General features: G+C 42.7%; 1 protein-coding gene across 1 annotated transcript; it reads left to right on the forward strand.

Annotated features, from left to right (window-relative positions):
- Window positions 1–2: 2 nt before the first annotated feature.
- RAB12 (RAB12, member RAS oncogene family) lies at window positions 3–24,492 on the forward strand. Its single transcript, XM_029922319.1, has 6 exons — window positions 3–228; window positions 13,945–14,005; window positions 19,930–20,068; window positions 21,295–21,384; window positions 21,978–22,082; window positions 23,256–24,492. Exons 1-6 carry the CDS (start codon window positions 3–5, stop codon window positions 23,367–23,369), a joined length of 735 nt encoding a protein of 244 aa, XP_029778179.1. The 3' UTR covers window positions 23,370–24,492.
- The last annotated feature ends 342 nt before the right edge of the window (window positions 24,493–24,834 follow it).

The raw sequence follows: 24,834 nt of genomic DNA on the forward strand, positions 1-24,834 counted from the left end.
GCATGGCTCCCGGCGCCGCGCTGCAGAGGCGGGCCGGGGGCGGCGGCGGCCTGGGCGCGGGCTCCCCGGCGCTGTCGGGCGGCCAGGCTCGCCGGAGGAAGCAGCCCCCCAGGCCGGCCGACTTCAAGCTGCAGGTCATCATCATCGGCTCCCGCGGCGTGGGCAAGACCAGCCTGATGGAGCGCTTCACCGACGACACCTTTTGCGAAGCCTGCAAGTCCACCGTGGGTAAGGGCCCCGGGGCTGGGCCGGACCCCGGCTGGCCCCCTCCTCCACCGCCGACTCGCCCTCCCGCGGTCCCCGGGGCCGGTGCCCTTCACCCTGCCGGCCTCATTTCTCTTCGCATCTCTTTCCCTCTCCAGCTGGGTGGCCTTGCATTTGGAGGATGGGCTTTTCGGTGAAATCTAGGGGGAGGGGCGGTCCGAGTGGAAGCCCCTCCATCCTGTTCCCAAAGCCAGGCCGAGATTTTTGTGTAGTCTCCACGCACACTTGCCCTTGGGGGCTCGCGGCCCTCCATCCTCGCCCGGCACAGACCCTCATGCCCTCCCACGTCCCTGATCCGAGCTCGTTATTGAACCTGCGGCCCCTCTCGCGCCCCCCCCCCCGCCCCCAACAGCCGGTCATGAGACCAGGGTGATGCACTGGTCCCGTTCCGCTCTCAGGGACAGTGTGAGAATCTCTCCAGGGAAACTCCTGGCCCTTACATTACTCACCCAAGAAAAAAGGTGATGCGAGGTGGGCCGCAGGCAGGCAGTGCATAAGCTGTGCCCCTGGCCAAATAGCCAAAGTGGGTCATCTTTAGCCAGTTCTGGTGCCTTAGTCGTGCCTTGTGAGAACCAGGGCTTATTTTCTAATTTTGAACTCCCATTTCCGATGGCGCTGAAATAATGAAGCTTGAAATTCCCCGTGGAGGATCTAGGGAGAATATTAAGACTAAAACTACACTAAATTTCTTGTTTTAAGTGTAAATGCGGGCCAGAAGGACTTAAGCTGTACTTGTCTATGACCTCACGTAACCCTTGGTCTTGCCGAAATGGGGAGTGAGTCTGCCAGACTCACCCCAGTGGGTGAAGTAAATACAGTAACTCTCCAGGTCAGAAAGTATTTTATCCTCGGGATCTAAAATCGAAATTGCAGGGAAAGTTTTTTTGTTTTGTTTTTTTAAACGAAGTCGGATTTACACTGGCATTGAGATTGGTCAGGTTGGTGTGTATAGTAGTTGTTTCTATGAAAAACCCCTTAAAGCCGTGAAAGCTAGGGAACCCCATAGATGAGGTAATTCTTCAAAGTAAAGAGGGTTATCTTCAGTGATAGGCAATAAAGGATTTCCCCAAGGAGGTCCAAGAAACCAGTGACAGATATTAAAACTTGAAATACAGAATTATAAGTATTGTCCTGTGTTGTTGTACACATATTTAGCATTGTAACCCATGGTAGCCACCACGGTACAATTTGGGGATGACTTGGTTTTTAAATGTCCTGTAACAAGATAGTACTACATTTTCAGTGTCTTATTGGAAAATTAACATATTGCCTTTTTTGTTTTGTCTTTGAGAAGTGTTTCCCTTACAGCTTTTTAAGAACAGATTATTTGAGAAATATTTGTGCTCTCTGTACCGTTTGTTTTTAAAATGATGCCCTCGGGATCATGATACTAAAATTCAGTAGCATAACTATGCCTGTTTTAGATATCCAGTCTTGGATCATATAGAGGATAGGGAGTTATTGAACAATCAGATGAAGTTTTACATTGTTATTTTAGTATCTGATGTAAATAGAGTTAAAAGTGGTAAAGGGAAATCAGCACAGGCACTGATGGGTGGATAAATGAGGGCTTGCGTGGGTGGAAAGGGGTTTGGAAATGGACAAAGGTGTGCTTTAGAGTGGGAAAGAGGAGGGGTGAAGAAAGGTTTTCTAAGCAGGGGCCACAGTGGAACATCACCCCCATTCCCACAGGTTAAGAGGTCACTTGTGCAAAACTGCCCCCCTCTTCGTAGCCAATTCCAAGTGCAGGTTTTCACTTGTGCTTCTGACTGACTAGCTGTAGATCAGAGACTCCCACAACCACCTTCTTCGGTTTGGTGAGTTTGCTGGAGCAGCTCATGGAACTCGGAGAAACTCTCTATGTACTAGATTACCAGTTAATCATAAGAGCATGTGATTCAGAAAGAAGCCCAGGGTTTACATGGTCTCAGCACATGACATTCTCCCAAATAGCCGCGTGTTCACCAGCCCCAAGCTCTGACCCTGCCCTTTTGGGTTTTATGGAGGCTTCAGTACATAGGCCTGTTAAATTATCGGCCAGTGGTGATCGGGCTCAGACTCCAGCCCTTTTCCCTCCTTGGGGTGGGGGACAAAAGTTCCAACCTTCTAATCACTTAGTTCTTCTGTTGACCAGCCCCCATCTTTTGGTGACCTGGGAGCATTCCACAAGTCACCTCATTAATATACCAAAAGATAGTTCTATAATTTTCTCCTTAGAAGATTCCAAGGGTTCTAGGAGTCCTGTGACTGGAATGGGGACAGAGACCAAATATATATTTCTTAGTATCCATCAAAATCTCTCAGACACATTCTGGAAAAGACTCATTAGTGGACCCTGGGAGTGATGCCTCAAGATTCTAGACCTTGACTGCCATGTCAAGGGGCATGGACTTCACACCCTAGCAACTAGAGCTGGAAAGGCCTCAGAATACAGCATTGGCATGGAGACTGCGAAATGCATTTGGCAGGATTGCATAGGATATTTATTGGGGGATGATGAAGAAACAGAAGGCAAGGAAACAGGGCGTTTTGGTTCTCTTAGCAAACAAATTTGGCCCCCTTAATGAACAAATATATATACTTCACAGGTCTCCCACGCTGCCACCACAGTGGGGTTCCTTGTGCGGTTGGGTTTTTGTCTTGCTCATTTTTGTTTCTTCCAAACATAGCCTATAGTCCTTGGCTCGGTAAGTGTTTATTAATTGTGGGAAGTTCAGAGAAAGTTGATAACCTGTGATCTGATCCAGAGTATGAAGACAGCTTAAGAATGCTACTAGCCGCCCCCTCCCCCTGCAGCCCCTGCGTCTTTGTTGTTTTTTCCCTTCCAGCCATGGGATCATTTACTGGCACCTACTGGGTGTGAGGTGCTGACCTCCAAGGATTCAGTGGTAAACAGGGCATGCTCTCTGTGCAGAGGTGGCCCAGAGCCCCTGGGGAGCGAGATGCCCCTGTTAGTGAGAGCAGTGGTGGGAATGCGTGTGGAATACTCAAGCAGCACAGAGGAAGCCCCTCCAGTGGGGGGACGTAGGAGGAGGGCTTGTTGTCTGGGAGGCTTCCTCCTAACTGGCATGCTTCGTTCTGCAAGTTCCCTTAGAAACATGATATTTCGGGGCCCCTGGGCGGCTCAGTCTGTTAAGCGTCTGACTCTGGACTTTGGCTCAGGTCATGATCTCACAGTTAGTGGGATCAAGCCCCACATCCGGCTCTGTACTGACAGCACGGAGCCTTCTTGGGATTCTCTTCGCCCCCTCTTCCAGCAGTGCTCTTTCTCTTGCTTTCTCTCTTTGTTTTTTTCTCTCCCAGAATAACTCAATAAACTTAAAACATAAACAGACACAAAGAAAAATTATATTGATGTAGTGTTGAGTGTGGTGTAGAAGTGTGGCCTCGCCTGAAGGCCTGCCACCTGAGTGGTGAGCTCAGGGCTCATTGTGCTTCTGAGGCCAGTTTTTTAAGTGTCAGTAGTACTGTTGGCTCCACGTGGAGAAGGAGCCTTTTCACAGAGGGCTTTCCCTTACCCAGTCTGGGCTTGCTGATGTGAGCGCTCCTCATGGCTACGGAGTCTGGAAAAGACCCCGGGCCCCAGAACATGACAGGGAAGAGTCTCTGGGCATGCGCCAACCCTGGTGGGTTACTAAAGTGATGGCTTCATGTAATTCAGAATCTAGAAGAGGGGCTCTGTGAGTGCCTTTTTACAGAGCATCAGATTCGCTTGAACTTTCTATTAAAGATTGTAGCAGAGGGGTGCCTGGGTGGCTCAGTTGGTTTGAGCCTCTGACTCTTGGTTTCAGCACATGTCGTGACGCTGAGGTTGGGAGATCGAGCCTTGCGTCGGGCTGTAAGCTGAAGATTCTCTCTCTCCCTCTGCCCCTCTCCTTCACTCTCTCTCTAAAATAAAAAAAAAAAAAGAACTTTTTAATTAAGGAAATAAATAGCTGAAATCCCAAGAGATTTCATAAACTAAGGGAACTTATTTTATAAAATTATAAATGAGCAAAATGTTGATTTTTTTTTTATATTGGTTTAAAAAACACAAAATTCACCAGAGTATAAAAAGCTAAAAAGACTATTTACTAATTGACCTATTTAATGCAGATTGTCTAGGATGGAGTATTATTTTCAACTGGGATTTTGTAGTCATGGAATTGAATTAGTCTGATATAACTAGTGTAATTTGACGGGTCCTTTAAAAAGTGCAGGAGTAGGTTTTTTTGAAGTTTAAGGAAATAGAAACAAGGTAGTTCTGCCATAGAAATATTTATATATTTATATATATGTATATATTTATATATTTTTATTCTTTTATTTTAAATTTCTGTATAACTGTTAGAAAGTAGCTGTTAACTTTGAGCCAAAATAATTTCACCAGGTAGTACCCACCTCCTCTCCCCCTCAATCCCGGCAGCAGTGCGTCCTAGAGAAAACAGTGGCATATGAGGAACTTGGGCTTTTGATTTAGGCTGTCACTAACCAGCTTGTGACTTTAGATAAGTAATTTAGGTGTCTGTGATTATAAAATGTAACATTCTATTAGTAGTAGCTACTATACGTTGAGCAGTTACTATGTGCCAGCAGAAGGGACACTCTATCTAATCCTCACAGCAATCTTGAAACTTATCCCCATTTTACAGATGAGGAGGCAAAGGCCCAGAGAGGTAAGCAACTCACCCACATGGTATAGCTGGTCAAGTGATCAGGGCCACGGCCACTACAAGTGAGTTCTTTCTAACCGTTCCTTAGCTTATTTGGAGATTTAAAGTTACTTTGCTTTGTGAAAATTCTGTGACTCCAAATCAAACACCATGAAGTCTTTCATGACTTAATCAAGGCCCCCTACAGGCCTGTGACGATAGTGATGTCATTGATCTAGGTATCAATGGAATTGACTTTTCTGTAACTCTGCCGCTATCATCTCTTGTCACTTGCCTTCTGGATTTTAAAATATGCTCTAAGAATTGGGTTTCTTACCTAAATATTCAGTCATTCAAGCATCTTCAGCCTTTTGCATATTTATTAGAATTTTCAAAAAATACGTATATATATTTATATATTTTTACATACATGAATAGAGAAAAGGTAGGAGTAAGGTAGTCTAGAACAGAATTTTGATTTTTCTGGGCAGTAAAATTTACTCCAGAGTGCACCTTTTATTTTGCCAGGTAAAGACATTGTCACCAACTTTTCAGTAGACCAAAAAAAAAAAAAAAAAAAAAAGGAAATACGAATTATCAGAATTAAAAAGTGCTTTGAATTCAGTTCTGAGAACCTTACCACTCTTCATTTTTCTCATTGTGCATCAACACATTAGACTTCACAGGCTGGCCCCTGAGAGTGAGTGGTCGTAGGCAATGGGGCTTCACGGAGGCCCTGTTTTCACTCACTTATTGACCGTGATCCTGTGTTCTCTTTGCCTCCTCTTTTTGAGTCCAGACTTAAGATGAAGGTGCACTGAGGATGCTTGTCCCACAGGCGGGAAACTGAGTGGTACAGGCAAGTGGTTGCATTTTATCAGGAAATGGGTGTATGTCCCGTGCAGAAGCAGCTCTTTGTGGGTCTGGCCTTGAATGTTAGGGGACACGATGGATGAAATGCAGCCCACAAGGGTCTGGTCGGCATTACCTGGAAGCGGTGGAACTGCTATCAAGGGAAGCTGACTGCTTGTCCTTCATCCTGGACACAGGTCAGACATTTTTGCTGGGAATCCCAGAATGAGCATCTAATACTGGATTAAAATTCCAGATTGTGTATTGTATTTTGCTCATGTGTGCCCAGATGCAGTCTTCCATGCTGTGACTGATCTACCTAATTGCTTCACTTAAAAGAGAATTAGGAGAGTTGTCCAGAATTCCCACCCCGAGAGCCCAGCACCGAGCCTCTCCAGTGCTGTCTCTCTCCTCTGCCAAAATGATGTAACACGATGACTCAGGGACATGTCCGTGTGAAAGGAACAGATGTGAATGGTTAACATTTCGTTTTTATACCAGCAGATGCTGTGCATTGTCATTAGCTTGATTTATTTAATGAACTCAGTGCAAACAGATAGGCTTGTGCATCCCATACGTCCCTTTTTGTGGAATAGTTAGCTTTCAAAGAAAATACGGAAATTTAGTTGCTGTCTGGTTGTTTAGGTTGAATAAAAACCTATTTAGAGACCTGGCTTAAGTGCTCTCAGCCTTTCTTTCACTGTTCTGCACTGAAGAAGAAAGGTTTTGTTATGCGTGATAGAGATCCAGATTCTTAGAGATTGCCTCTCTCCCTCCAGCCACGTGGAATATGCCAGGAGCAATCTGTCAGCAGATCTTAGAATTGGCTTCAGAAGGCAGGGTAGGTTCCTTTGAGAACTGCTAAGTCCAAATTATTCTCCAGCCTTGGGTGCCAGATACATTGTTCTAATTAAGCATTTGTTGGAATTTATAAAGAAAATGTAGCTTCCTGTAGTGTAGTCACTCAGCAGGTGTTACCCAGGAGGCTGTTTGTATTTATGTAAGACACCATTCTGCTAGCCGTTCAGTGGGGCACAAAGCAAACGCCTCCTTACCTGGCTTGTCCTTTTCAGAAGGGCAGGTGAGTCATGGAAATGGCCACAATAAAACCTTAGAAAAGAGGTAACATGCGTGCTGTTGTACTTCAACAGAGGAAGAAATTGATTATGCTCCGTTTGTCCTTTTATTGCACATCTTTGACATTTGGAAAACCAAACTACAAACCTAAAATAGTGCCCTTAATTGAATGTGATTAAGTTGGGGGGGGGACCCTTATCTTTTAAAACCAGGAAAAAATGGCTTAATAGAACACTCTTTTCCATTGAAAACCTTTTCCCCCCAAAATCTGACAGCCTCCAATGTTTGGTTTCTGGTGCTTACATGATGCCTTCTTAGTTTTAAAACCAAACCAACTGTATTTCCACCTCAAGCTGGTTTCAGGTAGAAGAAGTAGGTGATGAATCAAAGGCTCCTGGTTTTCCCACCTTAATTTAGGATCCAGGATCCCGCTCAGCTGGGACCCAGTGATGGAACAGGCCTCTGTAATTCTCGCTTTTTATCTTCACTTCCAAAGGAAAGCACTCCGCCTTCTCCTTGGCTGCTACTCCTTTTAGATGCCCGTCTGCCTCCCACCCCAATGGTGTAATTTCAGACATGGACGCAGGGTCCTGGATGTGAGTCCTGCCTCTGCCACAGACCCTATGTGTCTTTAGCAAGCAACTGAATCTCCATTTCCTCACTCAAGAAGAGAAATAAGTAGGACTTAACATGCTTTTCTCATCTCATGTGCGGGAATAAATGGGGATGAAAACCTGGCCTGGAAGGGGCAATTATAAATGTCAGTCTATTTGTCTCTATATAAATGTCCGCCTCCTTCTAATTTATACCATAGATGCACAAAAAGTATTCCGTAGATGAAATGTTCCAAAAAAAGAATCTATATCCTTTAGAGATACATACTGAAATGTATACAGGTGAATATGAATATCAAAATGTAAAACACATGACCTGGGTAAAGTGCAAAATCCGTTTGACGGTGCCTACATTTTTATGGGCCCAACCTGAGTAGTAGTCAAGTTCATGTTTTTTTGGCATATGAAGAAAATATTACTGATCTACTTTCTATCATTCGGGTTTTTGGTGGTTTTTTGTTTTGTTTGTTTTCAGATTCTCCTCCCCTCCCTCAATATTCTCTTCCGCTTGTGACTCAAGTCAGTTTTTCTCTACCTTTTCAGAGAAAGGTCTGTCTGTAACCAGGGAGCAGAGGAAGGCTTCCCAGTGCAGGAACTGCATGTGCAAGGCAGCCAGAGAACCTCACTTTTTAAAAGTGTTTCCTTACCCAGCAGAACTTTTTTAACATGAAAGACAGGTTTATATCTTGCAGCCTTTCCCTCCTTTTCTTATCAGACAAGGCTGCCTGGTGAGGTAGGAGGAGTGTAGCCTGGAGCCACCTGCAGGGTTCAAATCCGTGCTCTGCTCATCTGCTGGGTGACTCTGGACAGCTACTAGCCCCTCTGATGTCAGTGTTTTCATCTGTAGAATGGGGACAATAATATCTGCCTCATAAACCTGTTAAGTGGGTACACTGCAATGAATTAATGGACATAAAGCACTTAGGATAGTACCTGAGGCATAGAAAACAGCATAGAAGAGTTTGTAGTCTTTTTATTATGGGAACAAACCCTTTCTGTGAAGTGCTTTCCTAAGTGTATATACTTTGTAAAAATGCAGCTGCTTGCCAGTTCTGACAGGCTCTAAGGGACGCACACTGGGTTCTCTCCCTGCCTCTCCTTTAAAGTGATCACTTCGGACTCCTCCCTGCCTCACAGAGGTCATGGTGCCGTGGTGCACGTTGGTCCAGCCAAGTGCCACCTCTTTGTGCTGCATGTGTCAGGGACAGCGAGATGCAGGGTAGTCTTTATTTGCTGGAGGAAGAGGCAGATCTTACTACTAGGATAGATGTCTGATGTCCTCAGGCCTGATAAGCATTTTTTTAATGTCCTACCATCACTTTCCTATGTTAATAACAGTACCTATTGTTGAGCTGATCAGAGTATTTTATAGTCGTAGCACTTAGTCTCTGTTTTATGGAATCCTTGTCTTATGTGGTGCTTTCCTGTGGGGACTTTCGTTGTACTCTTCCCTGGACAGAAGACTGGCCCCACATGCATTCAGGTGACTTTTTTTCCAGTGTTGAATGTACTTCACTGTGTGGGACTTGGACTTCTTTCTTAATTCATTTTCTCACTCTCCACTCCACGAAGATGCTGGAAATCCTCTCCCTTAGTAGAAAGACCGTGTCCAGAATTGGATGCCACTGTGTAAAATCTATGTCCCTGGAAGAAAAGCCACTGTATAAACTTAAGATGGTTATTATAAAGTGTCCGTAACGTGACAGCCACCATTTGAATTGAAACTTATTTCAAAGTCTATGAAATCGTACAACCTCCTAAAAGTGTTAAGTAAAGAAAAATCAGATCTTTGAGGAGGGGCTGGGAGGAAAGCAGGGCAGAGAAGAAAAAGAGAAGTCCATTCGGGCTGTAATCTTAGGTGTGGATCACGGTGTTATTTTTGCTTTTATTTACTTAGCTTTTTGCTGGAAAGGAATGTGAAAAAAGAAGCTTCTGTTTATTTTTGCCATTTTCATTTTTGTAACCTCTTGTGGCCCAGCAGGAAGAAATACAGTAATGTTTTAGAAATGTTTTGCCTTAAGGGGTTCTTAGAAATCTTACCAGCGCTAAGTATGCTAATTCTTTATGCTACTGCTAAGATTATGAGAAACAACTGCAAAGAAGACCAAGTGCAAAGTTAAGATTTGTTTAAACGTCTCCATCAGCGTGGTTCTGAGTCACTTAGAGAACATTTCACACCTTTCCTTTTTCTTTTTTTTCATGCATCTGACTCTTAATGTGACAACTTTTCCTTGCGGGCAGTGTTATAAATTTGAATCTAGGTTCTGCCACTCCACTAGCTAGCATGTGATAACGACCTTACAGCAAATGACCTTGTCCTGTCTCCACTCTGGGATCTCCTTCTGTAGAATGAGGATACTAGTGCCCACTTCGCTGGGCTGCTGTAGCATCTCTCATCAGCACAGAGTGTGTGACACATGTCCCCTGAAATAAGATTCAGGGGGTGCCTGGGTGGCATTAAAAAAAAATGATCAAGAAGACACAGTGACTCAAATAGAACCATCTTTGCCCACTGTTACAGGAATTATAGCCCTGTAACCTGTGTTCCTTATGATTAAAATATTTTAAAAAAATTTTTTAATGTCTGTTTATTTTTGAGAGTGAGAAAGACAGAGCATGAGCAGGGGAAAGGCAGAGAGAGAGAGGGAGACACAGAATTGGAAGCAGGCTCCAGTCTCTGAGCTGTCAGCACAGAACCCAGCGTGGGACTGGAACCCACGAACTACGAGATCGTGACCTGAGCCGAAGTCAGTTGTTCAACCGACTGAGCCACCCAGGCACCCCTGAGTAAAATAGTTTTAGGAAGACTTTCATAGCATTAGGCAGCTTAGAGAAAAGTAAGCTCCTTTTGCTAGAATAATTCACTTAGTGGACCCTTTTCTGTTTAAGTGACTAGATCCACTGTTACCGTAATAACCCTGTGGCATGGATGTACGGAGGGAGAAGTCGTATGTTAAGACTGCCTGATCTTTTAAGGATTTACCATCAACAATAGGAATGTAGGAGAAATGAAGTACTCTGTTTCTAGGATGACCTATGTGTGCTGGGCACCAGACACTCAGAACATCTGCCTCTCCTTCTAAAGTGTTTTGTGTGAGTTGTATTGTTTTGTTTCTACTTACTAGTCCTGAATTTCCTTAATTTTTCCAAAACAGAGTCAGCATTTCTCCTTACATATCCAGCATTTGATGACGAAGAGAGGGTGCCTTTCATTCATCAGATTTATCCAATTGCTGTTGTGTGCCAGGCAGTGTCCTAGGCTATGGGGAGTCAGGCATGACTGTGCCCTCATGGAGCACCAGACAACAAAGAAGGAATGATGTGATAAGGGCCAGGACAAAGTTCAGGTCCAAGAACACATCACGCAACTGGGACTGTGGGGTAGGCAGCCGGGTTCAGACATGGAGTCACCTGGGGCGTAAGGTTTCTGAGCAGACGGAGGTTCTCTAAGAAGAGAGAACAGTAGAGAAAGTCACTTCTTGCCAACTGCATGGGATGTTGATTTAGGTCAGTGTGACTAAGCCCTCTGCGAGCAGAGACTGTCCCCATCACTGATGGGAGGACCAGTAGGAAACTGGGTTTGCAGCAAGGGCTGGAGATGGAGAGGGCATTCTTTCTGTCCCTTACCTGTTCATAAACATTGGTCCCTGGAGTTCCTTCTCGGCCAGCTCTGTGCTGACTTTCCCTAAAATGTATCCACTGAACATCTGAGGCTATTGATGACCTAATATCGTCTGTGACGGATCACTATAATTTTTGTGACATGCAAATTTTTAAGATAGACAACCTTAAGAGATTTTTGACTTGATGTTAGGTTTTTAGAAATGGTTGTATACTCTGATACAAGTATGTGTTTCCAAGCCATAAGTTAAAGTAAGTTTCCAGTTGTTAGAGGCTACTGAGTGGCTGTTAAATGTGGTAAGGGATATTGTAATTTATCAAAAAAAAATTTTTTTTAATGTTTTTTATTTATTTTTGTGAGACAGAAAGAGACAGCACGAGCAGGGGAGGGTCAGAGAGAGAAGGAGACACAGATTCCAAAGCAGGCTCCAGGTTGTGAGCTAGCTGTCAGCACAGAGCCCAACACGGGGCTCAAACCCACAATCGTGAGATCATGACCTGAGCCAAAGCCAGACGCTTAACTGACTGAGCCACTCAGGTGCCCCAGGGATATTGTAATTTAAAATCGAGGGCTATTTTAATGGGATTTTAGATTTAGACTGGGTATTTTTCTGTTAGTGAAGTTGTCATTAAGCAACTCACTAGAACTAGTCTTTTTTTTTCTTTTACTTTTTTTTTTTTTTTTTGAGCACAAGCAGGGAAGATGCAGAGAGAGGAGACATAGAATCCTAAGCAGAGCTTCAGGCTCTGAGCTGTCAGCACAGAGCCCGACACAGGGCTTGAACCCATGAACCATGAGATCATGACCTAAGCTGAAGTTGGACGCTCAACCAGCTGATCCACCCAGGCGCCTGAAACTAGATAGTCTTCTTGGCTCAACAGACTTAATCCTATTCGCTGCAGGTTCATCTTTGTTTTGTTGTCCTTTTTAAATTAGTAACCCATTTATAATCACATGATGATAACATTACCACATTTCCTGATTTTGAATACTAACGGCCTTAGATTTTACTCTTATTCATTAGACTTTATGGTTACAAGAGTCCTGGTGTAGGATTGTTAAAGTTGCATAAATCATTCCAAGTAGGTAAAAAAAAGATATATTTTTGACATATTCAGACTCAGAATAATTCTTAAGCGAAAATAGCCTAAACAAAACAAAAATTATTCGTCTGGCTGTTTCAAGGGATTCTTTTAGTTGATGTGAAGTGGAGCTCACAAAAGGATCATCTGCCAATTCTTTTTAATAAAGTAGCAGGTTTTACAAAAACTGACAAGTTTTACAAGTTATTGTCCCCTTAGCTGAAACTTAAAAAAAAGACAAAAAACACCCTCAAAGTGAAACAAGTAAAATGGAATACTAGTCATGACAAAAATAGGAATTTGATTTGTAGTTTGCCTTCACAGAGCAACATGGGAGGCCCTGACTTCAGCTAATGTCAGGAGGACCAAGGTTGTGTCTTTAAGCTGTGCATGTTTAAAATCAGAACTTAGCAAATGTCTCCAGGCTGTTTTTTGTGACTTAGAATATCACTTTAAGTTACATTCTTCCCTGTGGTTGAGTCATTCAGAAACTCTGAGGATATTGGTAATGCATAAACATGCTTTCTGTTTCAAGGCTGGTTTAGAGTGTCACTGGACTTTGAAGAGCAAATCGGTTCCAGAACTGAAAGTGAAATTGAATTAACCAGCTTTCGCTTGGCGACATTTGAAATTATGTCTGGTGTAAGAGATTAAGATTTGAAATGTAGAGTATTTCTCTAGCTTTGTTCTCTTGGGACAGTTATATTTCCAGCAACTTCTCTTTATTGTACAGACCAAGGGCTGGTGCCCCGCCCCCCATCCCAACCTTGTAAACATGTTGGTATTGCACTGGTGTCTGCAGTGTTGCTAATTATAAAAGTCAGTCACATGTCTTTCTTTCACCTTGAGAACATCATCTGACTTTGCAGTGCTGCATCAGATCCCGGAGATGGGAGATGGAGAGCCCGGGAGTAGGGTCCCTCCCCCCTGTGCTGCAGCATAGCACTCACTCTGCTGGGTCCTAAGAAGCAGGCAGGAATTGGTTCCCATAGGGAGTGTTTCTAACTCTCCAATTTAATTAGCATCCCTTCGATTTGTTTTTCTTAGTTACAAAAAGTGTGTAAAAAAACATTGGAAATATACAAGTTTTCTATAACTGAAACCCGTATAAGTTAACATATACAAATGAAAATTTGGTTTAAAAAAATTAGCTGAAGCTTTAAAGACTGGATTAGGAAAGGATAGTGAGTGACAACATGATTGTTTGCTCAGAATTAAAATGAATAAAAACTTAATTTAAATTAAGTATGTTAACCTGTATGAGTAAGGTTTTTAAAAATAATTTCTGTTCCACACTATTGACAATGTAATAAAGAAGTCACATTTACATAAATAAACACGTAACTAAATTCTTTGTGAATGCTACAGAGTTTAATACAGTAATTTCTAAATTCAGGCTAAGGCTGTTCAAAATCAAGATTAAGTGTCCTGTAAGAATTCTACCCAATATATCATTCTTTAAAGCCATTCAGTTGTTAATGTAATTGCTAATTTTTAAGTGGCTTTTATGCTAAATTGTGGTAGCAATAAATCATATTGCAGTTAGCAAATACTACATAGGTAGTCTGGTGTAAAACATCTTAAGTTGGCATCTTAAGTGGCTCCACACTGTATGTGGAGGAATAGACAGCATTAGAGGCATCGGTGGACTTCTGCTTGTCCTTTTGGAATTCGATGTCGCCAGGTTTTTTTTGTCTTACTGATAATGATACAAAATGTACACAGAGGATTCTTCTTTATGGCAAACTGCATTTTATTTTTTGTTTCACCTTCATTTTTAAAATATTTATTTATTTTTACAGGTGTTGACTTTAAGATCAAAACTGTAGAGCTAAGAGGAAAGAAAATCCGATTACAGATCTGGTAAGTGGGGATCTGCACCCAGTAACGCCATGTGTGTTCATAGTCCGTTTGCCTGTCTAATAAAATTAACTGTTCAAGCTGGCTTGTCTCTCCTACTTTTCCTCTCCTTTGCTCATCTTTAAATAAAATGAACAGTGAGGAAATTTAGAAAAGTCTACCCATTTCTTATCTCATGTGCACTTGGGGAGCGGTGAAAGAACACTGTTAACTTTAATGATTGGAGCCTCAGTGCCTCTTTTCAAATCGTTTGACATAGTAGCAAAACTGTCATCACTAAGATGATTGCTCAAACGCGTGTCTTTGCATTTTTCCGGCCACCGATAGTACGCAAGGCAAGTACAGCATGTCCCTAACCGGAATCGCTTAGGTTTCAAGGTGGATCCCCTGTAGACAGCTTGGGGTGCTGCCCTGGGGACAAAGCGTGAGCACCACTGTGTGACGCGATGCACCCCCCACCCCCCCACATGCTCCCGCTGCACACGTGGCTGGCAGCACGTGACGTAAGCCCCACAGGGGCCAGTTGGGTGTGAACCCGGAGCCACTTTGTAGAGAGAAGCCCTTTCTCATGGCGCCACACCTGCGCCACCGAGCCAGCCAAGTGGCACTGTGCAGCGCCGGGAGCTCTCTGGGGGCTCCCGGGTGGCCCACCTGCGGGGTGCGGCATGCGTCTGGTCGTGGTTGAAACGTGGCACCGCTGAGGGGTTCGGAGACCGCCCTTGTGTGTTTAACATCACAGCTGCTGTGTACTCAGCCTACTAACTCCTCTGCAGGTCTGCTCAGCTCTGAGTGTTTGTCCACCATGTGTGTGTTTGCTTTCATCTGCGTTACTTGCTGCCTCATCTGTGGCATCATCGGTCACCTAGTGCTTGAGTGTTAGCGCCATGCCTTCATCCTTCACCCGTGCCCTGTGTTGCTGCCTCCGGGAGGCGTCCCAGGTAATGTCTCCATTTGGTCGCCTGGGGCTCTCCCCGACTTAAAGACCAGTTTGGGTTTGGGTTTGGGGGTTATTGGCTTGATTATGAAGCAGTAACAGTCTTGCCTAAATGCTTGATGACAAAAAAGTGTGGATACATTTTATCAGCCCTTTATCAGAAAGTCCGCAAACTTTGTACATTGCTGCCCATGTTTTTGAGCATTATAGTTTCCCATTGTAAGCTCTGTAAGGGAAAGACCATTTTTAAAAGGATCATCAAGGGGGCACCTGGGTGGCTGAGTCGGTTAAGCTCAGAATCTTGATCTCAGCTCGGGTCTTGATCTCGGTGGTGAGTTCAAGCTGGGGCTGTTTAAGCCTAGTTTAAAAACAGATCATCCAGAGTGTGTTCGCCCCTGTACCTAGCTCACGTAGGGGAGATACTTGTGAAGGAGACTCCTGAACAAAGGCCTCTACTCCTGGTATTAGAATGTCTGAAGCTTGCCTCCTGAATGACAGCAGGGTCTAAGTGATGACCTCATGGCCTGTCTAAAAAGATGTACCTTAATTCCTATGCTAATATTTCAGGTTTTTCATCTCAGGCAGTAGTAATCTGACCTATGAAACATATGTCCAGATGTGCCTCCCTGGAAGTGAGCCCACTAAGACTGTGTGCCTCCTGACATTGGGTACTTGTGGAATTTCACCACAGCACCTTTGATCTGAGAGGACCTCACCTTACACACCCCACCCTGTGGGGAAAAGTGGGAGGATGCAGTTCAGGAAATGCACAGGATACCCAGAAACCACATTTCTCTCGGATGTAAACACGTTCCCCAGGGTCACTCCTCTGCTTCTCCCTGACTCTTTCAAAGAATATAACTGAGGGAGGAAAATGAGGTTCAGAGAATGTATTTAAAGGTTGATTACAAGTTTCACACAGTGAGTCTGTAATGAAGGAGGCCTTCTCTTTTCCCAAAGGAGTTTTCAACAGTGGATAACATATCCACAGAGTGCCTGCCACTTGTTAATCATGCAATACTCAAAGTCAGACTGTCGTCTTCTGAAGTGTTCTATGTAAAGGATTAAGTATTTCCTTCATTATTGTGATGCCCTAGGTAGAAAGGAAGTACCAGAGTCATGGTTCACTATTAAACCAATACACGAGTTATTTCAGAGTGAGAAGCGGTGCTTGTGCTCTTGTCATGTCTGCCTTCTCTCGGGCATGCTGTCACCGCTATACTGTCACAGTTGAGGGCCCAGGAGGAGCCAGTGGACTTGGAGAGGGTTCTTCAAAAAGCCTCAGTAGCCTGTGCTCTGCTAATAATAGCTGTGCTCTGATTTCCTAGAATGTCAATCCATGGACATTTCTAGTCGGTTTTCACAGAGGTCTGATTAGAAGAAGTGCAATTTTTCTTGACGATTTCCATCTGAGAAAATATTAGCCTTAGGTTCCTAAAAGTTTAAGTTGCCAAAACCTACAGATAGCCTTGTCACACTTTCATGCTACATTTTTATTTTGTGGCCACATTTTTCAGTTCTTTGATTATTCGTGACCAGAAAAAGGACCATTTTCTCCTCTCTGTATTTAAAGTTTCTTCATGTGTGTGTAAAAGACCTTTATGTTAAGTGTAGCTAAAATAAAATGTATCCATTAGAATATAGGTTCACAAATTTGCATTCGAATGCGGTCCGGAAGATCATACACAGGGACTTAGAGTTCTTGTGTTGAAATGGACCGTGGAACTATGCCGTTTGTCTCCTACCTTTAGGCAAACCTAGAATGAAAATGAGACCTCTCTGTCATGCCAGCATTCTTATGTCAACATCAGGCTTGGTTTTCGTCTCCTTGGAAGAGATGGGACATTTCATGCACATTGCAGGACCCTGCCTTGCAAATTCATGATTCCATCCGTAAGTGGATGTATTAAATACAACAAGTAAGAATCTTTGAATATTCGAAGCAGGGTTGTATTAGGAAACTGGGGAAACACAATTGCAGGAATTTTTCAATTTGCACCAAAAACAGAGAGGGAAGTGATCGCCTCCTATCCCAGCTGCAAGTGACCGTTTGCCCTGCAATAAGACACTGGAAACCTCGAAAAATCAGCTCTTTATCATTACAGTGAAAACTCGGGTTTATGGAGATAAAGAGGGGAAATAGTAGGATTCTGCATCTTCACAGAAAGATAAAAGCATGACCAATGCATTGGTGTCTTATTAGTGTCTTAAGTTTTTGAGAAGCAGGAACTTGGGTGGGATTTTTATGGTACTGGTACAGAGTAGGTATGTAACAAATGCTTGTTGAACTGCGTTGGCACTTCATTTCCCTATTCTGTGACCAAATGTGGTACCGATAATTTAGTAGGGGAAATAAGCAAAGGAGCTGGAGAGGAAAAGAAAACAGAAATTTGTACAACCCACATATTTTGGAAACATGGAATAGTCTCCCACAGGTAGGTGCTTTTCTGCCTCAAGCACTCAGAGCCAGGCATAAAAAGATGGAATTTAAGGAATGATGTTAAATGGGAGTGGTAAACTGATTAATGTTTCCTTACGGGGTTTTGTAAACGAGCTTAATGGTTCGTTTGTGTTAGAATGATTGCCTTGGATTTTGCATTTTGAGGTCTGTCCTCTTTTATGTGTCCGACTTAAAGCCTGCAGAGACAGCTAATTTCTTAATGTTTCTAACATTCCTAACTGCACTCAGGCAACAGGTGTTTTTAACTATTAAAACTGCCCTTTCTGGGAGGCCAAGTGGCTCGGTCAGTGAGATGTCGAACTCTTAGTGCTTAGGTCACGATCTCACTGTCACTGTTGTGAGATGGACCCCCACTGGGCTTGGAGCCTGCTTGGGATTCTCTCTTCGCTTCTCCCTCCCTGTCCTACCTTCCCTTCCCTCCCTCTTTCTCTTCTCTTCTCTTCTCTTCTCTTCTCTTCTCTCTCTCTCTCTCTCTCTCTCTCTCTCTCTCTCTCTCTGTTTCAGCAAAAAAACAAAAATGCCCTTTACTCTTCCTATTCTTCAACTGTTTTTTATTAAAACTTTTAGAAATCTGTACAACATTGTGCCTGTAGATAACAATACTATACCCAAAACTCTATTAAAAGAGAGTAGATTTCATGCCAAGTCTTCTTACCATCTTAAATAAAAGTAATCTTTCTATTTTTATCTGTTCTCTCTCACTGTTTTTGAGCCCCCAGTGTCTAGACTCTAATTCATTGCATGTCTATAGAAATTAATGTCAGCTAGTTATAAAGTTGCCTAATTCCCAGAATGTTCCTTGAAGATCTCAGATCTAATTTCTAAATTTGTGGTATGGCTATTTCTAACAAAAGATTTTAAAATAGAAAAATGTGTGGGTTTTTTTTGCTTTAAAACATTAAAAATCCTAGTTCGATCAAGCCATAACTTGTGAGAGATTGAGAAAACCAGGCCCTGAAAGACTTAACTCTTTGTCATCTCATAAGAATTGTACCCCTGTATGCCTAGGATCCCAGAAAGAATTTTATTCATTGATTCTTTGTGTAAATGAAATGGTATCTGAGTCCATTCCTTCTCACTTACCTTCAAGGTGCAGTGCCTATTACTGCGCTCTTCAAGGGTTTTATGAATCTTAAAGAATTCAGTCCCCATCTATACTATTCAATTTTCCCATTTTGGGGTTTTTTTGGGGGGGGCATTTCTAGGTCAAAAAATAAAGTTTATTTTGCCTTGAAGTGGCATCAGCATCGACACTTGAAACACGTAACCTTTTGTTCAGCACATGCTTATTGATGGCCCGCTAAGGACCAGGCACTCTGCTGGACCCTGGGGGACAGAGACAGACCAGCCTCAGCTCTCTTGGGCCTTCCAGTCAGAATCAGTAGGGGATTCTTATATCATTTGGAACAAAGAAAATGGCTTTGCTTTGTGTGAAAGTGAATTTGCCAACAAACTTTTTTGTTGATTTGGCATAATAACACCATTGCTAATGTGAACTAATTTGGTGGCAGAGCCAGTCTGAACATAGCCATTGCCAAAGAGTATTTTAGGGATACAGCCCCACAAAGCGCACCTCAAGGGAAGTAGTCTTTGACAAGTTGCATTTGGGAAAATTTGCATGTTCTCGCCACCTCTCTGAAACTCACCTGGAGGCCTCGAGTGGCCTTGCAGTGAAGAACCTTATTTGTTCACTACGTTGCCCCCATCTTAGTCCACCGTAACCCCCAGGGGTATGGGTGTGAGTTCAGTTTCTTTGGGAAAAGCTAAATTATAGATCATCTTTAAAGACATTTGTCTCCTGATCAGAAGCCCCGCTCTGTCGAGTTCACTCATAAATACATGATGGTTTTCAGCAGTTTGTTGGCTTATTAGATGGAGAAAATATGTCTCAGTCAGCTTCTGTACACTATTACTATACATCATCCTTTATGTTGAAATGATCGACTTGAACCTGTAGAATAAATACAACTTTCAGCTTTTGAAGTAGCAGACAGTAATGAACGTTATTGTATTACAAACCTATTTGATGTCTCCTCCCTCCCCCATCGGCCCCTTGTTCTGTTTTAGAAGGATTAAGAAAATACCCTGGTTTTATGATATTTTTCATTAGTGATGGACTCTTGGTCATCTTCTCTACAAAATCAGACAGAACCAGTCATGCTGGTTAGAACAGTTCGTAGGGGGCACCTGGTTGGCTGAGTTGGTAAATCAGCAACTCTTGATCTTAGGGTTGTGAGTCCGAGCCTCACATGGGGCACAGAGATTTCTTCTAAAAAGCAAGAGGGTTTGAAGAGGATGTTGTACTTTCTGTCATTCTACACGTTATTTTCATACTTTTAAAATCTTGCTTTGAGAGAAGTTGGGATTTATGTTTTTGTCTGACTGTAACTAAGAAAAACAACCTCTCCTCACCATTAATGAGGGGGATGGGACTAGAATCAGCCTGCAGAGAGGTGGGGAAGAGCCTCCTTTTTGCTTTGGAGGCTGCTCCCTCTGGTTATTGTTTGGGAGCTGATTGTTGCTATTTCTTAGGGACACAGCAGGTCAGGAGAGATTCAACAGCATTACCTCAGCTTATTACAGAAGTGCCAAGGGGATCATACTAGTATATGATATCACTAAGAAGGAGACTTTCGATGATTTGCCAAAATGGATGAAGATGATTGATAAGGTAGGTGTTTCATTTTCCTCTGAGAACCTATGTTAATCCTGTAGACCGAAAGGGAGTGGCCTCCAGCCTCAGGGCCCCATTAGGTACTCAGACTGTGAATCTGCTGAGGTCTCGAGATCTCATGCTCTCCCCCCTTTCATGCTGGACTCTTGCTGTTTACCTTTTTATGAGCAAGTGCTGTTGTTTCTCGAATATTTCCAACACTCCGCACCAGCCTCATCAAATGGGCACTGTTCTGCTACCCATACATCACTCACCAATAAGGAGACTGAGACTCTTGAGTAACTTGGCCAAGGTCATACCATTCAGGTGCCTTTGCTGCAAACCTGTCTCGGGTAACTGTATAGAGTAGGCAAAATTATATGAGTTATTCAAGAGAGTTTAGTCTTTTTTGAAGAGAGATCCTACTCTACCTATATTTTTTGAAAACTTAGAAATGTAGCTTAACTTTCCTGATTGTAAGATTGTAGGATTACTAACCTTGTCACAATAGAAAATTTGGAAAATCCATCACCAAAGTAAATTTTAAAATGTATATAGTTTGGGGGCTCTTGGGTGGCTTAGTCAGTTAAGCATCCGGCTCTTGATTTCGGCTCAGGTCATGAGCCCCACGTTGGGCTCTTCACTGGGCATGGAGCCTGCTTAAGATTCTCTCTCCCTCTGCTCCTCTCCCCTGCTTACTCCCTCTCTCTCTCTCTCAAAAAAAAAAAAAAAGTTTCACATTCTGAACAACCAAATTGAATCCATGTTCGATGTAGTTTTACAGCCTGCTTATTTCATTGAATATGCTATTATGCCAGCCTTCCTGTCCTGTTAATGTTCTTCTAAAGCATGGATAGTTTTGGGTTTTTTTAATGGCTGCATTCTTTTTATGACCTTAACTTTCATTCCCCATCTGTTTTGTCAAACTCCAGCTGATGACCTTGGTGACTATAGAGCTATGCCTGTTTGTGAACCAGTTCCTTAGGAGAGATTCATAGAAATTGCTGATCAAAGGCCCAGAAGGTTGTGGTCCCTAATGCCTGTTACCCATCGCTTTCTAAAGCCCTGAGCCCTGTGATGAGGTCTTAGACCCCACCTGAGTCAGTCCTGCCTGGAACAGGGTAGACGCTCAGAGATTTGTGGAAGGGCAAATAATGGAGGCAACATAGGGGGTTGGCCTACGTTTTCTGCCAGTGTATGACGGTGCCCATCTTTGAAATGGAGCTTCTTTTAAAATTCTACAGTATGCCTCAGAAGATGCAGAACTTCTCCTAGTTGGAAATAAGTTGGACTGTGAAACTGACCGAGAAATCAGCAGGCAGCAAGGAGAAAAGGTGAGAGACATGGGGAGCCGAATGGACGTCACTGTCCACACACCGTGCATGTGGCAGTGGATACTTTTTGTCTTTAAATAAATTATTTCTTTAAATTATGAAATAATACAGTCACAGTCTTCTCAGTTGTTTGCATTGAAAGGAATAGGAAGTTTGAGAAAGCATTTCGAAATGGGGAGAGGGTCATCCACATCGGTATACACCGCATCATTCTCTATTTTGACATTTTCTACAGAGGAACATTTTCTGTGCTGTAAAATTGCTTTCATGATTTACTCTCCTAACCTTTCTGGGGGAATTGGTGATACTCACATTTTGACTGTCAGATGTATTGCAGTTTTAGAAACTTGGGCAAGTAATTTGACTTGAAGAGTCCGGCATTATGTCAGGGATTTTGTTTCATGTTGTTAACTTACCATGTAGGGGGTTGGCGCACAGTGAACTCTGAGCGTAAATGGGGCTTCACAAACCTCTGGCCCACCCTTCCCAGAAAGGGAGAGCCCAAAAAGCTGTGATTTCCCCAGTCCCGGGCCACCTGGCCACACGTGAGAGTACACCGCACCCCACACAGGAAAAACCATCTGTGTTCCTAGTTCGCACAGCAGATAACCGGGATGCGGTTCTGTGAAGCAAGTGCCAAGGACAACTTCAACGTGGATGAAATATTTCTGAAGCTTGTTGATGATATTCTGAAAAAGGTAGGATAATTATATCAGGAAAATGTTTCACCTGAAATTCTGTGTTCCCTCTGTGATGTTTTAGAGAGGACAGTACGGTGGTAGTTATTTGGGGGCGAAGAGCCAGGTGAGGTGGTAACTCGGCCGGAGGCATCCAGCTGTGGTGACAACCCGCCCAGGGCCTCTCCACAGCCATGTTAGTGTCCAGATTTGCTGAGCCCTAAATACGGTTTGTTGAAGTGACCAGAGCAGGTGGGACAATGTCCATGTTTATCTGACATTTGCTTTCCTTTTTTTCCCCATTTTCCTACAAGAATTCAGTTAAATGAAGACAGTGGGGCCCTCCTGGAGCACGCAGGTGTCTCAGTGAGGAGGGAGCCTGCGCCCTGCCTCACCCTCAGTGCTGTGCTCCCCAGCGGAGCCTGATTCCATTATTCAGGCCTTCCGTGAGCCTGAGTTGCAGAAAAGTTGCTGTATAGCTTCACTAAGCAATTTCTTCAAGCATTTATAGGCTTACATTCAAAGATTTGTTTAGTAAGAAACTTGCCTTAAGTGTATGTTATTACTCCATATAATCTGCTAGTTCAAGCATAATTCAGAAGCTTCTAATAAAATGATTATTCATATAATTGCCAAGAGAAATTATAGTGTTAGTGAAAGAAACCATGATCCAATACAGGGTCAATTTTTTCTGTATTAATGTATTAAATTTCCATTATTACTAGGTTCTGTGAAAATATATTTATGAGATCCATCTGGTTTCTTTTACCATAGGGTGTGATGTAAGCTGGGCAGTGTCGGTGGTGTGACACGAAATATCCTGAACCTGGTTTTACTCTTTGCCTTCATATTTGAACATCTAATTAAACTTTGATGATTGGAGATCTTTATGTAAAAATATTTTGTTCTTAGGGTTGCTGGGTGACTCGGTTGAGCATAATTCTTGATTTTGGCTCAGGTTGTGTCTCACAGTTCTGGAGATTGAGCCCCATCAGGCTCTGCCCATCCCCAGCTCACGTGCACATTCTCTTTCTCTCTCTCCCTCTCCCTCACTCTCTCTCTCTCTCAGAATACATAAATAAACTTTAAAAAATACAATAAAAAGTTTTCTTCTATAATTGTATAATTTGCAGAGCGCTTGCATGCACATTGCATGGTTATAAATATATTTGTCTTTTTTTCTTTATCCTTAAGATGCCTCTGGATATTTTAAGGAATGAGCTGTCCAACAGCATCCTCTCGTTACAACCGGAACCTGAGATTCCACCAGAACTGCCTCCACCTCGACCACACGTTCGATGCTGTTGATTTGCTACTTTGGAGACAAAGTGGAAATGATTCCTGAAAAGGGGGAGACGGTCTCTTCTGCACTACAATCATTTTGACAATTTCCTTTCGCACTTTGTAATCCAAGTCAGAGCTACACACTAACTTGTAAATATGCAAATATGCAATCCTGGGTAAGTTTTGGTTATAAATTCCATATTTCCCTCCAAATTATTATCTTTCCTTCATTACCCCAGCATCTAGTGTACATACACTGGGAAACATAGTACTTCTAATATGAAGAGTGGGAGAAATGAAAGGTATAATGTTTCTTGAAATAAATAATATCGTCCTCGTTAATTATATTATGAGGACAGAAGATATTCTGATAAGAAAGTGATGCTTTGCTTACTGTTTTAAAGAAAATTTGTAGAACTAAAGACTTTTGGGGAAAAAAGAAAAGCTATCATAAGTGCTTTTTCTTTATTTACAAGACATTTCCCCCAGCCCCGAGTAGCATCTCTGAAGTATGGGAGTGTTTCTGCCACAAGCAAAGTTCCGTTCCTAGCTGTCATGGAAGGTTATTTATTAATGTCCCATCACGGTAGAGTATTACCGGTGAGAGGGTAGGGGTTGACTTGGTCCTGCGGCCGCAGAATCTCTCTTCATGGTGTCCTAATGGACAGACCCTATGCTTTTAAGAACTACAAATATTCAATAAAGAAAGAAGTGTTTTTGAAACTATAGAAGAAGATTTTAAGGCAACGCTGCTGTCCTAAACAAATCCTGTTTAAAGGAATTTTAAAGAAATACATTTTACTATATCAAAGAACATACATGTATTTACCTAAACATTCTATACCTTTGTAATGATAAAAAATTTCTCCCCTTTATGGTGAAGCTTATTCCTATTAAGCCTAGACTGTTTTTTTCTTTTTCTTTTTCTTTCTTTCTTTTTTTTTTTTTTTTTTTTGGTCTGATAATGAATTTGTGAACTCTATCTTTGGTATATCTTTTATTAAACTGCACTGTTTTGTTTAGTCAAAGTAAATAAGTAATTATGTATTTGAATAACTTGGCGTGTCTTGAGTGTTGTGATATGAAAAGCATTGTGGTCTTTCTACACTAATGAAGTGCAAATAAAATTTTGTATTTATGAATGACAGGCAAGTTGCCACATTTATTTGTGTAATTGCAAATTGCGCATCTGACAGTATTTTTTCTTTCTTTTCTTTTCTTTTCTTTTAAACAGAGAGACACAGAGCATGAACAGGGGAGGGGCAGAGAGAAAGGGAGACACAGAATCCGAAGCAGGCTCCAGGCTCTGAGCTGTCAGCACAGAGCCCGCCATGGGGCTTACACCCATAAACTGTGAGATGCTGACCAGAGCCGAAGTCAAATGCTTAACCAACTGAGCCACCCAGGTGCCCTGACAATATTTTTGTAAAACTCCACATCTTAATCCCTTTAGGGTTTTAGATAAGAAAAATACAGCACCCTCTGCTGG

The sequence above is a fragment of the Suricata suricatta genome, chromosome 14 (genome assembly GCF_006229205.1).
Source record: "Suricata suricatta isolate VVHF042 chromosome 14, meerkat_22Aug2017_6uvM2_HiC, whole genome shotgun sequence".
NCBI lineage: Eukaryota > Metazoa > Chordata > Mammalia > Carnivora > Herpestidae > Suricata > Suricata suricatta.